At 52.6% G+C, this 13,023-nt stretch overlaps 1 protein-coding gene across 2 annotated transcripts in view; it reads right to left on the minus strand.

Annotated features, from left to right (window-relative positions):
- Window positions 1-424: 424 nt before the first annotated feature.
- MIDN (midnolin) overlaps window positions 425-13,023 on the minus strand; it is a 40,486-nt gene continuing 27,887 nt past the window's right edge. For both annotated transcript variants that reach the window (XM_033136790.1, XM_033136789.1), the window contains exons 6-8: window positions 11,424-11,556; window positions 9,787-10,086; window positions 425-695 (exon numbers count right to left, since the gene is read on the minus strand). In XM_033136790.1, coding sequence (XP_032992681.1) covers window positions 433-695; window positions 9,787-10,086; window positions 11,424-11,556 — 696 coding nt within the window. In that variant the 3' untranslated portion in view covers window positions 425-432. The remainder of the gene's footprint in view (window positions 696-9,786; window positions 10,087-11,423; window positions 11,557-13,023) is intronic.

A 13,023-nucleotide genomic window follows, 5' to 3' on the forward strand; every position in this document is an offset into this window, starting at 1 on the left:
AAAAACAAAAAGTTCCTTTCAAGTCCACTTCCTGGGAAGGAACGTCTCTTCCTCGCTCCATCCCAAGCCGCTGCAGTTCTTAAAACAAAAAAACAGAGTTTCGAAAACAATAGAAAATACTGTTCCAACAGGTTCAAGCTGTCTAAAGGTATTTCCATAGGGCCGGTCCGTCCGCCGCGATCCACAGCAAATAAGTGTTGTTTGTTTGTGTGTGTGTGTGTATCTTTTTTCCTAAAATGATCCAAGCACCCGAGGACTTTTGCTCGCACGGACCAAAAACGTATTATTAATTATTACTAAATGGGTCTTTCTCCCCCCCCCCCGCTTCACGTTCGACACCCCCTCCCTCCCCCTCCCCCAAAAAAGCTTCGGTCTCTTCGCCTTCCCCTCCCTGCGGTCTTGGGGGTTATTTATTTTTCTTCCGTCTTCCTTTTATGCTACAACGAATTCGGATTTCATGTCCGGTTTGACTTCCGGTTTCCACACGGAGTCTTCGAAGTCCAGGTCGAGGCTCCCTTCGCTGGAGACGCTACTGTTGCTGTTGGTGCGGCTGGACTTGCGGTTCGGGAGCCAGTGGTAAGGGGCGCGGGCGTCGCGACGGGCTTTCCGGCGCAGCCGCTTCTGCTGCATCAACAGCTGCAGGCGTTGCACTTTGCAGCGGGTAGCGCGGTTCTCCGTTTGCCGCAACCGGTCGCCTGGGAGGGAGGGAAGAAGAAACACCGGAGACGTTAAACGAGGGGTCGGAAACGGAGCTTGCGGAAATAAAACGGCCGCGGGGAAATTCTGAGAAGGCCATGCAAAAAAAACAACAACACTAGTTCCCTGTCTAAAAGGGTAAAGGGACCCCTGACCGTTAGGTCCAGTCGCGGACGATTCTGGGTTTGCGGCGCTCATCTCGCGCTACTGGCCGAGGGAGCCGGCGTACAGCTTCCGGGTCATGTGGCCAGCGTGACTAAGCCGCTTCTGGCGAACCAGAGCAGCGCCCGGAAACGCCGTTTACCTTCCCGCCAGAACGGTACCTATTTACCGTATTTTTTGCTCCATAAGACGCACTTTTTCCCTCCTAAAAAGGGGAGGTGTCTGTGCGTCTTATGGAGCGAATGCATGGTCCCTGGAGCCGAATTGCCTAGGGGCCAAAAGCAGATCGTGCTCTTTTTTTTTTACAAAAAGAGAAGGGGGTGTTGAAAGGAAGCCGCTGAACAGCTGAATTATGGTGATGGAGGAGACTCTTGAGAGTCCCGTGGACTGCAAGAAGATCAAACCTATCCATCCTCAAGGAAATCGGCCCTGAGTGCTCACTGGAAGGACAGATCCTGAAGTTGAGGCTCCAGTACTTTGGCCACCTCATGAGAAGAGAAGACTCCCTGGGAAAGACCCTGATGTTGGGAAAGATGGAGGGCGCAAGGAGAAGGGGACGACAGAGGACGAGATGGTTGGACAGTGTTCTCGAAGCTACTAACATGAGTTTGGCCAAACTGCGAGAGGCAGTGAAGGATAGGGGTGCCTGGCGTGCTCTGGTTCATGGGGTCACGAAGGGTCGGACACGACTGAACGACTGAACAACAACAACAACAAAATTATTATGATTATTAGAAGATGCTCAGGAGCAAACCCTACACAAATCCAGAGTCCCCAAGACGGTTGGATAGAGCCTCGTATGCCTGCAACTCCTGCAGCCAACCTGGTGCCGAACACCTTTGCTCCGCTTCCCTCTGGATGCCCATCTTTGAGGCTGAGAGAGGGGGGGGAGTCTTGTCATCTGGGGAGCACCGGACCTCCAGACTCAAGGCCCCGAATTGCGCCCCCAGTTCTGCAAATGCAGCTATTTGGCTTCACCCCCCCCCCCTCGGAGGCGCACTTCACTGCCTCTCTAGAACGGACGGGCGGGCCAGTATTACTCTACGCATTGTTGTGTTTTTTTATACTGCGCATCGCCGACGGGGGGGACGGGACACCTACAAATTTAATAAATAAAAAAAGACGGCCGCCCGGACAGCCACCTGGCACACCGCAAGAAGTGGAACCCCTCTCCCCGCTTCTTTCCCACCGAGATCGGAGGCAAGAAAACTAAAACACACACACACACACACCCATTGCCCTAGAGCAGGGGTGGCCAACTTCCAAGAGACTGCGATCTACTCGCAGAGTTAAAGACTGGCAGTGATCTACCCCCTTTTTGGGGGGGTTCAGATCAAAGCTGTTGAGCATTTTTGAGGAAGGAGAAAGGCCCGTTTCTTTGGGGGTTCAGGTCAAAGTTGCCGAGCTCTTTTTAGGGAGAAGGGAAGCCCCGTTTTGGGGGGGATGCAGGGCAAAAGCTTTGAGCTTTTTTTTTTTAGGGGAGCCAAACTTGTTGGGCTTCTTTTGGGGGGGGAGCCAGCGATCTACCACAGATGTCCAGTGATCTACTGGTAGATCACGATCTACCTGTTGGACGTGCCTGCCCTAGAGGGGTGGGGTGCGTGTGGGGAGAGCGGAAACGCAGGCGCCGGGTGTGCCAGCCTCGAAATGGAGGACTCCCCCCCACACACCTCCTCCATCACCTCAGCATGGGGGGACGCATCTGCGGAGAACTAAAGGCCCTGTCTCCATGGCAACAGAGGCAGGAAGCTCAAGGAGCATCAAAAACAATGCCTTTCTTTTTTAAAAAAAATATATTCTCTCTTTCTTCTCATTCTAGCTCTCCTTCCTCCCCCCCCCCCGGAGGTTTTCGAACACTTCCCCTCTCAGAGGAGAACAAGAAGTCGCCCCTGGCTTCGTGCCTCCCACTCTCTGCCGTCAACAGGGTGCCTTTTCTCTCTCTATCTCTCCCCCCCCTTTTCCGCGGCTTGCTATAGCAGCCCGTGGGCGGGAGAACAATTGAGCGGTTTTTTGGTTTTTTTTGCAATAGCCGGGGGGGGGGGAGGAGAGAGAGAAGGGATGGAGGCGCCAGAAAACGGCGAGTTGTTTGGGGTGGGGGATGGAAGCGAAAACGAAAAGGGAGCTTGCCAAAACCTGACCGCCGAGACGTCTTTATTGCATTTTATTACCTCGCTTTTCCTCCGAGGAACGCAAGGGGTTTCGATCCGGCGTGTGTGCAAATGGTTGTGTCTTGCGGCCTTTTAAATCCTGCCTGTAGGCAGTGCTTTTTTTTTTCTCTGGAGGGACACACACTCGCAGGGGTACACATACCCCACCCTAAACATTTTGTGAATCTTTATAGTTTTTGTCCATTGACTGTTATTTATTTTCTATCAAATGGCAATTTTCTTGAGTCAAAATGAGAATGAAAGCAGGGGTAGGCAACCTAAGGCCCGGGGGCCGGATGTGGCCCAATCGCCTTCTAAATCTGGCCCACGGACGGTCCAGGAATCAGCGTGTTTTTACATGAGTAGAATGTGTCCTTTTATTTAAAATGCATCTCTGGGTTATTAATGGGACATAGGAATCTGTTCATTCCCCCCCCCCAAAATACAGTCCGGCCCCCCACAAGGTCTGAGGGACAGTGGACCCCGGCCCCCTGCTGAAAAAGTTTGCTGACCCCTGATCTAGTCCAATCCCCTGCAATGCAGGAATATTCAGCGTACAGTATATCGAACCTGCGACCTTTTTCTTTTCAGCACCACACTCAAACCAGCTGAGCTATCCACCCCCCTCAAAGTGGCTAAGAGTCCCGGATTAGGAGCCGGCAGAGTCCAGGGTTCGAATCCCCACCCACCGCCCGCCTTTGCCAGGAGGGTCCGTCGTTCTCTCTCTCTGCTTCCCCCCCCTTAAAGGAATCCAAAGCACCCTCCCCTCTGCAGAACCAGGAAGCGGAAAACCGAAAAGGCAAAAGCCGATGGATAGCGGAGCCGCCGGTTGCACCCCGTGCCTCAGTTTCCCCCAGCGTCAAATTACGTGGGGGAAGTGGGGGGGGGGGGTGGGGGGAACCAAAGGAGAAGAAAAGATTGAGCGATGCACACTAATGAGAGCCAAAGGGAGGCAGGAGGCGGAAGTATGTGCCACGCTGGTGACAGGCAGGACATAAACTGGGGGCGGTATTTATTCTAGAGGAATTCATCCGAACAGACCACGATTGCACTAACACCTCCGGATAAGAGCGAGGGAGAGAGACTGATTGTGGACAGGCTGAGGAAGGCAAAAGAGTTTCATAATTGGGGAGGTTTATTCAATAATCCAGGGACGCGGGTGGCGCTGTGGGTTAAACCACAGAGCCAAGGGCTTGCCGATGGGAAGGTCGGCGGTTCGAATCCCCGCAATGACGGGGCGAGCTCCCGTTGCTCGGTCCCCGCTCCTGCCAACCTAGCAGTCCGAAAGCACGTCAAAAGTGCAAGTAGATAAATTCCTATGCCCCGCAAATAAACCCAGAGGTGCATTTTAAATAAAAGCACACATTCTACTCATGTAAAAACACGCCGATTCCCCGATGGTCCAGATTTAGAAGGCGATTGGGCTGGATCCTTAGTTTGCCTACCCATAGCTCAATCGGTAGAGCACGAGACTTAAATCTCAGGATCGTGGGGGGGGGGGGGTTTGAGCCCCATGTTGGGTGAAAGATCCCTGCATTGCAGGGGGGTTGGACTAGATGACTCTGGGGGTCCCATTCCAGCTCTACAATTGTACGGTCCTACTAAACTAGAGACCATGCAAAAATGTTTTCATCAGGGTGATCTCTCAGAGACAAAAACCATCTGCAAACTAGCGAAGGTTTTCTATTTAAATGGGACACGTTCCCCCCCCCCCCGAAGCTGAATGGCTGCTCTTTTCTCGCCCCACTTCCTTTCGCGTTTTAGGTCGGGAAGTGGCGGCCTTCCCCTAGACCCCAGCCCCACCAAGGGGTAACAACCGTCAAAACAACCGTCAAAACCTTTTATGGTTCAGAAACGGGGGCAAGAAAGGAAGGGGACCTGTTTTCAAGCAGTGAGAAGGGGGGGAAAAAATCAAAGAATCTAGGAAATGAGGGGGTGGGGGGCTTGCTCGCCCCCTTGATGAACGCAACTGCCAACCTGCAGGTGTGCGCACAGAAACTGGGCGCAAAGCCATGCTTGACACAGTTCGGCATGTTCTGACAGCCACGCCACTCCAAAAATAACAAACCTGTTTCCATCCAATTCCCCCCCCCTCCAAAAAAAGAAAGGGAAGTGGCCGGATTGGGGAGAGGATGAGAAAATTACTCCGGAGATATGCAGGGTGGGGGGCTAGCAAGGAGCAGGATGTGGAGGGTGGAATCCGAACTATGCACAGCACTCACGATTCATGCACATGCGAGGGGGAAAAAAAACTACAGACGCGCCGCACGTCACCAGGTGCCAGTCTTTCTGCAGGGTGGGCACTGGGGGGGGGCGCCCACTCTGGCAGGTGTCGTGCGGCGGATATAGGGCAGTGTGCGAACAGGGGAAGGTGGCGGAGGAGGAGAGAAGCTCATGGTTTCTGGAGAGTCGTGTGGGGCGACTGTCCGAGGTCCCCTAGGGAAGGGGGAAGTGATTCTTGTGAGGCGTTTCTAGGTCCCATCAAATGCTTTTGTGTTTCCGTACAGAGTCTCTAAAGCCTGGAGCCATCTGCCCACCGCGGCCTCAATGAGGACTAGGGACTTGCCTCGAGGGCAGAGGGGAACAGCCTCGCGGCTACCGCTTACGGCCAAGGCTTATCTGCGTTCCCCTTTCGTTCCTGTGCAGCAACACAGCGCAGTTTGTTGTTGTTGTTTTGTAGCCTGGCTGGGTGAAGGTCAAACCAAGAGGAAGCGGGTTCGAATCCAGCACGGCCAGGAGGGGAGCAGGGCAGGTGAGTTAGAGAGAGAGAGAGAGAGAGAGAGAGACAGAGAGAAGGGAGGGGGGAAAAATCCCACACTCGTCTCCCACCTGAAATTCTCGCAGCAAGGAAAATTGCAAACCCAGTGTTTTACAAAAAATAACCCAAATGAGGTGGAGACACAGAGAGAGGCAGGAGGGGCAGGGAAGTCGGGAGCTATGGCCAGATTTTTTTTGGGGGGGGGGAGGAGAAGAGAGGCAGATCCGCCCTTGTCCTCCCACCCTGGAACGCTGCCTTGCCAGAACTTGGCTGCCAGACAGAGAGCTGTCAACCTCTTTCCCGCAGACGTCAAACAGGGCAGCAGGCAGAAGACGAGAGAGAGAGAGAGGATACTCCAATTTTCCGTTTGTGCCACAGAGAGAGGTGGCGGTGGGGGGGGGGGCGGCGGAGCGGCCCGCCGAGGAGAAAGAAAAGCAGGAACCGTGTCGGTTTCTCTGCTGCGCCCCCGCCAACTCGCCTTGCTATTTTTGGGACGGGGGGGGCCCTTTGCCACACAGCCTACGGGGTTCGGAGAGGAAGAGGCGTGAAAGCAGAAAGAGAGAGAGAAAGAAAAAGAGAGGGAGGGAGGAAGGAATCTATGTAGCAGCTATCACACCCCCCCCCCCACCACTTCGCTAATCTGCTAACTCAGCCCCACGGGGCTTGCAAAACAACATGGGTAAGAGGAATGGTGCCATTGTGCCTGGGACCCCGACGGTCATCCAGCCCAACCCCCTTGGGATGTGGGGAAACATTCGCCCAAGGCGGAGCTCGAACCCGCAACCATGAGATGGAAGAGAGCTTCTGTGTTCTCCCAGTGGAGCTAGCGAGGAAGGATAAAATCAACAGCGCACAAAAGGGGGAAGGTGGGCGGAGTGGGGTGGCCAACTGGGTTTTACTCAAGAGTAGACCCACCGGAAGGAGCAGGATTGTGAATTTCAAGGGATCTCCTGCGGCGGGGAGTTCCATAGTGCAATGGTGGTCCAGTGGCTAAAATGTCGGACTAGAACCTGGCAGAGACTGGGGTTCGAATCGTACCCTATTTGCCCGTGAAGCTCACAGGGGGCTGGTTGCACTGACTCTCGGCCTAATCTTCCTCGCAGGGAAGGACCGTGTAAATGCCACTTTTGTGTTGGGATCCCCAGCACCTCTGGAGAACAAATACAGATGTTCTTCTACGGCAGGCACCCCCAAACTCGGCCCTCCAGATGTTAGCTAGGGATGATGGGTGTTGTAGCCCCAAAACATCTGGCGGGCAGAGTTTTGGGGTGCCTGTTCTACGCGGGTCCTCATGCAACATTTGGTCAAGTTTAATCCTTAAATTGGATTTGGGATGGCATGGGACTCTTAATCTCAGGGTCGTGGGTTCGAAACCCGTGTCGGGCAAGAGAGGTTCCTGCACTTCAGGGGGTTGGACTAGATGACTCTGGGGGGTCCCTTCCCAACTCTCCTATACCACGATTTGCCCCAAATGAAACTCTGAGCTCACAGGGCATTCCCTATGTGCGTCTCAGCTGCAAAATGACTCATTCAGTCCAATGGGACTTCGATAAGTAGGATAGGATTGCTCAAAAGTCATTCACATACTTTCCCCCAGCATTCCATAGCCCGGCGCCCTCTGAACGCTTCGAACTACAGTTCCCATCAGTGAACGGAGGATGGGGGCAAGGGGGGTGGGCTGCTCCAAACCTCTGGATTGGCCTAAATATGCTTTTATCTGTAAGCACCTGAGGGCAGAGACCTTGAGAGATCTGCGACAAGAAGAGGGCACATAATTGAAAAGAACCGGAAATGGGGGATTTCTTGCTTTTGCCAGAGGGAAAGGGGTGGGGGGAACCCCCCCCCATTTTAGCAGATCCAAACTGGGAAGAACGGGTTGTGAATGCAAATGGCCTCGGTCCAGGATACCTGAAGGAGCGTCTCCACCCCCACTGTCCAGCCCAGACACCGAGGTCCAGCTCCGAGGGCCTTCTGGCGGTTCCCTCCCTGCGAGAAGCCAAGTTACAGGGAACCAGGCAGAGGGCCTTCTCGGTGGTGGCGCCCTCCCATCAGATGTCAAGGAAATAAATAACTATCTGACTTTTAGAAGACATCTGAAGGCAGCCCTGTTTAGGGAAGCTTTTAATGTTTAATAAACTATTGCATTTTAATATTCTGTTGGAAGCCGCCCAGAGTGGCTGGGGAAACCCGGCCAGATGGGCGGGGTATAAATAATAAATTCATCATCATCATTATTATTTATTAGTATTATTATGTGGCCCCCATTAAAAGCATGCACGAGAAAAAGACGTTTTCCGGGATTTTTGGCAGAGACGGGCCGGCATACACCAACTGCACCCATGGAAACTGAACAGCAGAGGCTAAAACTGGGAATAGTCTCCAGAAAACATCTCCCGGTTTTGCAAAAGGGGTTAATGCCACCCATTAGCATCTAGCCAGAAGCTGTTTGCTTCGTCCTTGGCAGCCAACAGGGTCACCCTGACCTAGAATATCCGAGCCAAATTATAAAATCAAGAGCACATCTTTCTTTCTCCTCGCCCCCAGCCTGGAGGAACCATTATAAAATAAAAAAATAAAATAAAATCAATCCAAGTCCTCTCCTTTTGCTGTACCCCATTTCCACGCAGACGTTAAGAGGCCCTTCAAGGCCGCTCTTCCCTCTTTTTTTTTTAAGAAGGGAGGAACGGGAAAAAGGAGCAAAAGGAACGTGCCCGGTATCGAGCCCATCTAATTCAATACCGCCTGCACTGACCGGCAGCAGCTCTCCAGGGTTTCAGAAGCAGGGGAGGTGCCGTCGGAGAACTGAACCCGGGACCTAGTGCGAGGAAAGCTCTTTGGGGCTAAATATATCCATGTACAAGGCTGCTCCTTGCGGAGTCACGAAAGTCAAGACGCTAGCCCTCATGGTTCCAAATTTGGGACTTGGCTTATCCTAGCGCAGCATTGCTTGCACTGGCCATCAGCGGCTCTCCAGGGGTTTCAGACAGAGCCCTGCTACCTGGAGAAGCCAGCTTTCGAACTCGGGCCCTTTGCATGCAAAGAGCAGCGGCTTCCTCACTGACAAACAGCCCTTCCCGTTGCAAAGCAAGTTCCTAGTCCTCATGACCCGAGGATTTTTCGTTAGATGCCGGAGCCGTGCCACATTCTGGACTCCCTTTGCAGGAAGGTAAACAGAGGAAGAAATATCAACAACCTCAGATATGCTGATGACACAGCCTTGATGGCAGAAAGTGAGGAGGAATTGAAGAACCTCTTAATGAGAGTGAAAGAGGAGAGTACAAAATATGGTCTGAAGCTCAACATCCAAAAAACGAAGATCATGGCCACTGGTCCCATCACCTCCTGGCAAACAGAAGGGGAAGAAATGGAGGCAGGGAGAGATTTTACTTTCTGGGGTTCCATGATCACTGCAGATGGTGACAGCAGTCACGAAATTAGAAGACGCCTGCTTCTTGGGAGAAAAGCAATGACAAACCTAGACAGCATCTTAAAAAGCAAAGACATCACCTTACCGACAAAGGTCCGTATACCTAAAGCTATGGTCTTCCCAGTAGTAATGTATGGAAGTGAGAGCTGGACCATAAAGAAGACTGATCGCCAAAGAATGGATGCTTTTGAATTCTGGTGCTGGAGGAGACTCTTGAGAGTCCCATGGACTGCAAGAAGATCAAACCTATCCATCCTTAAAGAAATCAGCCCTCTGAGTGCTCACTGGAAGGACAGATCCTGAAGCTGAGGCTCCAAGACTTTGGCCTCCTCATGAGAAGAGAAGACTCCCTGGAAAAGACCCTGATGTTGGGAAAGATGGAGGGCACAAGGAGAAGGGGACGACAGAGGATGAGATGGTGGGACAGTGTTCTCGAAGCTACCAACATGAGTCTGACCAAACTGCGGGAGGCAGTGAAGGATAGGCGTGCCTGGCGTGCTCTGGTCCATGGGGTCACAAAGAGTCGGACACGACTGAACGACTGAACAACAACAAAACAGAGGAAGACCCCCACACACCCTCAAACCCCAACTCACCGGAAGGCTTAGAGGCTGCCACTTGGCTGGCGCACGGGGCCCCCAAGTGTAAGGACTGGCTAGCAGCTGCTGCGATTTTCTCTGAGGTAGTGTTGCTGGCGAGATCCGGGGATTGGGGCGACGGCGACGATGAGGCCGAGGAGAGTGAGCACTGGGTCTGGCACCGCAGCTGCGTCAGCGACTGCGGCATCCCCTGGTAGTGCCGCGTGGCGCTCAGGAGGTCGTTGAGGATTTGCAAGATGGTGCCGATGTCCCGCCGGGGCCGCCCGCTGCTGTCTTGGCAATTCGGGTGCAAAGTGCCTGCGGAGGGAGAAGCGGAATCGCGGTCAAGTCGCTAGTCCTCAAGGTTATCGTTTTCGAAAGCTTCAATCGAAACACATCCTGGCGCACGGTGAGGTTGTTTGGCTGGTATTTCCTCCCCTCCCAAATTTTGTGTTTGTGGTCAGGAGGGTTTGAAATTGTACAGCGGGCAGGGACACCCCAAAGGTCATCCAGTCCAACCCCCCAGCAACGCAGGAATCTTAACTCCCTGAAAAGCCTCCAAGGAAGAAGGAGAGGCCGCCACCTGCAGAGAGAGACTGTCAGAAAATTCTTCCCGATGCTGAGTCTTGTTAACTTCCCTTTCCTGCGCTTGCTTAGGATGAATGCTAAAATTTTCGAAGGGCAGGTTTCTAGTCCTCATGAGAGGAGGAAGGGGCAATAATCTGGTGTTTTCCTTTGTTGTTGTTTTTTTTAAATAAACTTGGCTGGGTACATCTCGGCCCAACGTCTGCTTAAAACTCTCTGATGAGCTTCTTCAATGTCGCCGGACGACAAGAAATTATTCCAACTCTTGGCTCTCCAAACTCCAAACCCCACTACCCCCAAGCAGTGGTTTGGGCATGATGAGAGATTTAGCCAACATCATTTGGGGGACCAAAAGTTGAGAAAGTCTAGAATACAGCCCCAATTATCTCCAACCACTAGTCATGCTGGCTAATGCTGGTGGATATACCAGAGTCCTGCAGCAACATCTGTAGAAGGGGCTGGGGGTGTCACAGACTTCCCAAACCGCAACCAACAAGACAATTTTAAAATAGTACTACTACTACTACTAATAATAAGAAATTAAATTTATATACCACCCTATACCCAGGGGTCTCAGGGCAGTTAATAAAATCAAGATATAAAACTGCAAAATAACAAATAAGAATGAATACAACAGCCCAATAGTCGTCGTCCCCCCACCGGAAAAAAAACCACATTTTGAAAGGACATAGGATGTAAATCAGATCAACCAAAGGCCTGGTTAAAAGGGAACCAGGCAAACAGATATATATGTATTTTAAAGAAATGTTGAGCTGCAAATTCCCTTGGGTTTCTCTTGTTGGAAACCAGCACAGATCTGGTTCAGACCTGCTTCGTACAGAAACCCATCAGTTGGCTCCCCCAGTTCATTTGGGTCCATTTTCGTTTGTAAAAAACGGCACATGGGCTTCCGCCAGCTTCAGGACTCCACGGGGCTCTTCTTCAGCCAGAAAAAGCACCCTGTGATGTTCTGAAGCTCGCAAACCCCCACAACACGAAGCTGCATTTTGTTCCCACGAAAGGTGGAGGGGTCGGAGGAAGAGAAGGGTAAGGGGTCAACCAAGACGTACCAGAAAACGTCCCCGAGAAGACACCAGGAGCGTGGTTGACGAAGCTTTCGATCACGGCGCCGGGTTTACGGGGTCGGGAAGGCTGAACCGGGCTGGCGCTGGGCGAAGGTTTGCTCCGCGTGGCGCAATCGACCTGTGAAAAGGAGGGCAAAAGGGGGGGGGGAATTGAAGTCCGTGCAAAGAATCGGAAGGGGCACCCCCAGGGTCATCTAGTCCAACCCCAGAACCACAGGCAACGAATTCCTGAAAGATGTCTGCCCAACCTCTGCTTAGAAACCTCCTGAAGAGAGATGCAAACCCCTGCCCCAAACCATCTTCAGAAAAGGCTTTCCTGAAAACATAGGGTGCCCCCCAAAAAGTCTCGTTTGGAGGAAGTTCACCTGGGCCAAAATTGGGGCTTTCCGGTGCCAGGGGCAAGAGAAGCTGTGGGTTCAATGGGAGAGCGTTTGGTCTGAATGCAGGTTCAATCTCCAGGGAGATCTGGAGAGACGCTGCCAATCGGTGCAGACAATACAGAAGCATGTAAGGGAGCTCTCCCTATCTAAATCGGCCCCTCATGAGGACTAGAGCCTTAGAGGCTTCTGCCCAAGATCACAGAGTTTCACAGACTCATGGAATTGTAGAAGGGGCCACGAGCGTCCCTCAGTTCGACCCCCTGCAATGCAGGAATCTTTTGTCCAATGTGGGGCTCAAGGCTACTTCGCAGGGGGCTCTCTGCACATGCTCAGGAGCCAGAGGATGGCACCGGCTTTGAAGATTGGACCCTGGGTTTTAGCCCTTGGTTTAAACTTTTGAACAAGGTGTGTGTGGGGGGCAATGCAATGAGATCATGTAACAGTTGGAAGGGATCGTCACTGAGTTCAACCCCCTGCGTTGCAGGAATCCTTCGCCCAACGTGGGAGACTCGAACCCATGACCCCAAGAGCCTCAAGCTCTTCTGTTAACACTTCCCAACTGAAACGAACGGGTTTGCGTTCTGTTAGTTGTGTGCATTCGTTTCAACGGGTCTACTTAGGAGCAGGGCTTAGCTGCCACGAACTGCTCGGTTTGTCTCGAGAGCAACCGCTGCGGAGAGGCAAGCTAAGAAAATCGGAAGCAGCCCTCCAGCCTTCGGCTTATGAGCTCCACAAACCTCCCTTTTGCAACCACTGGGGGCTAGAAACTTGCTTTTTTAACCCCTACCCCCCCAATTCTCAACGTTTGGTTCCTGTCCTGCTGTCGAACTCGCCCCTTGGGGAGGACCTGCGGCAGTTTTGCCCATTGCACACCGGTGGGGAAGTCTCCTTTCCCAAGGCAGGGTGGAGAAATCAATGGCAGTTTGCAACCAGAGCCAACAGTCTCTTGGCACCACGGCTGCCCAAATCGGGCATCCTTGCTTCCTATTCTGCCAGGTTTTTCTGATACCAATGCGCCAAAACCGGACGTATTTCCTTCCTGTGACGGTGGACGATAAGACCCCCCTCACCCAATTCAGACGTAGAGGGCCCTGACAGTGAAAACCTTATTTCCCCTAAACAATCCCCTATTGGAATAGCTCAGGCATGAGGCTCAGGTTGTGGGTTCGAGTCTCACGCTGGGCAAAAAGATTGGGTTGGACCAG

Source organism: Lacerta agilis, chromosome 18, assembly GCF_009819535.1.
Source record: "Lacerta agilis isolate rLacAgi1 chromosome 18, rLacAgi1.pri, whole genome shotgun sequence".
In the NCBI taxonomy this organism is placed as follows: Eukaryota; Metazoa; Chordata; class Lepidosauria; order Squamata; family Lacertidae; genus Lacerta; species Lacerta agilis.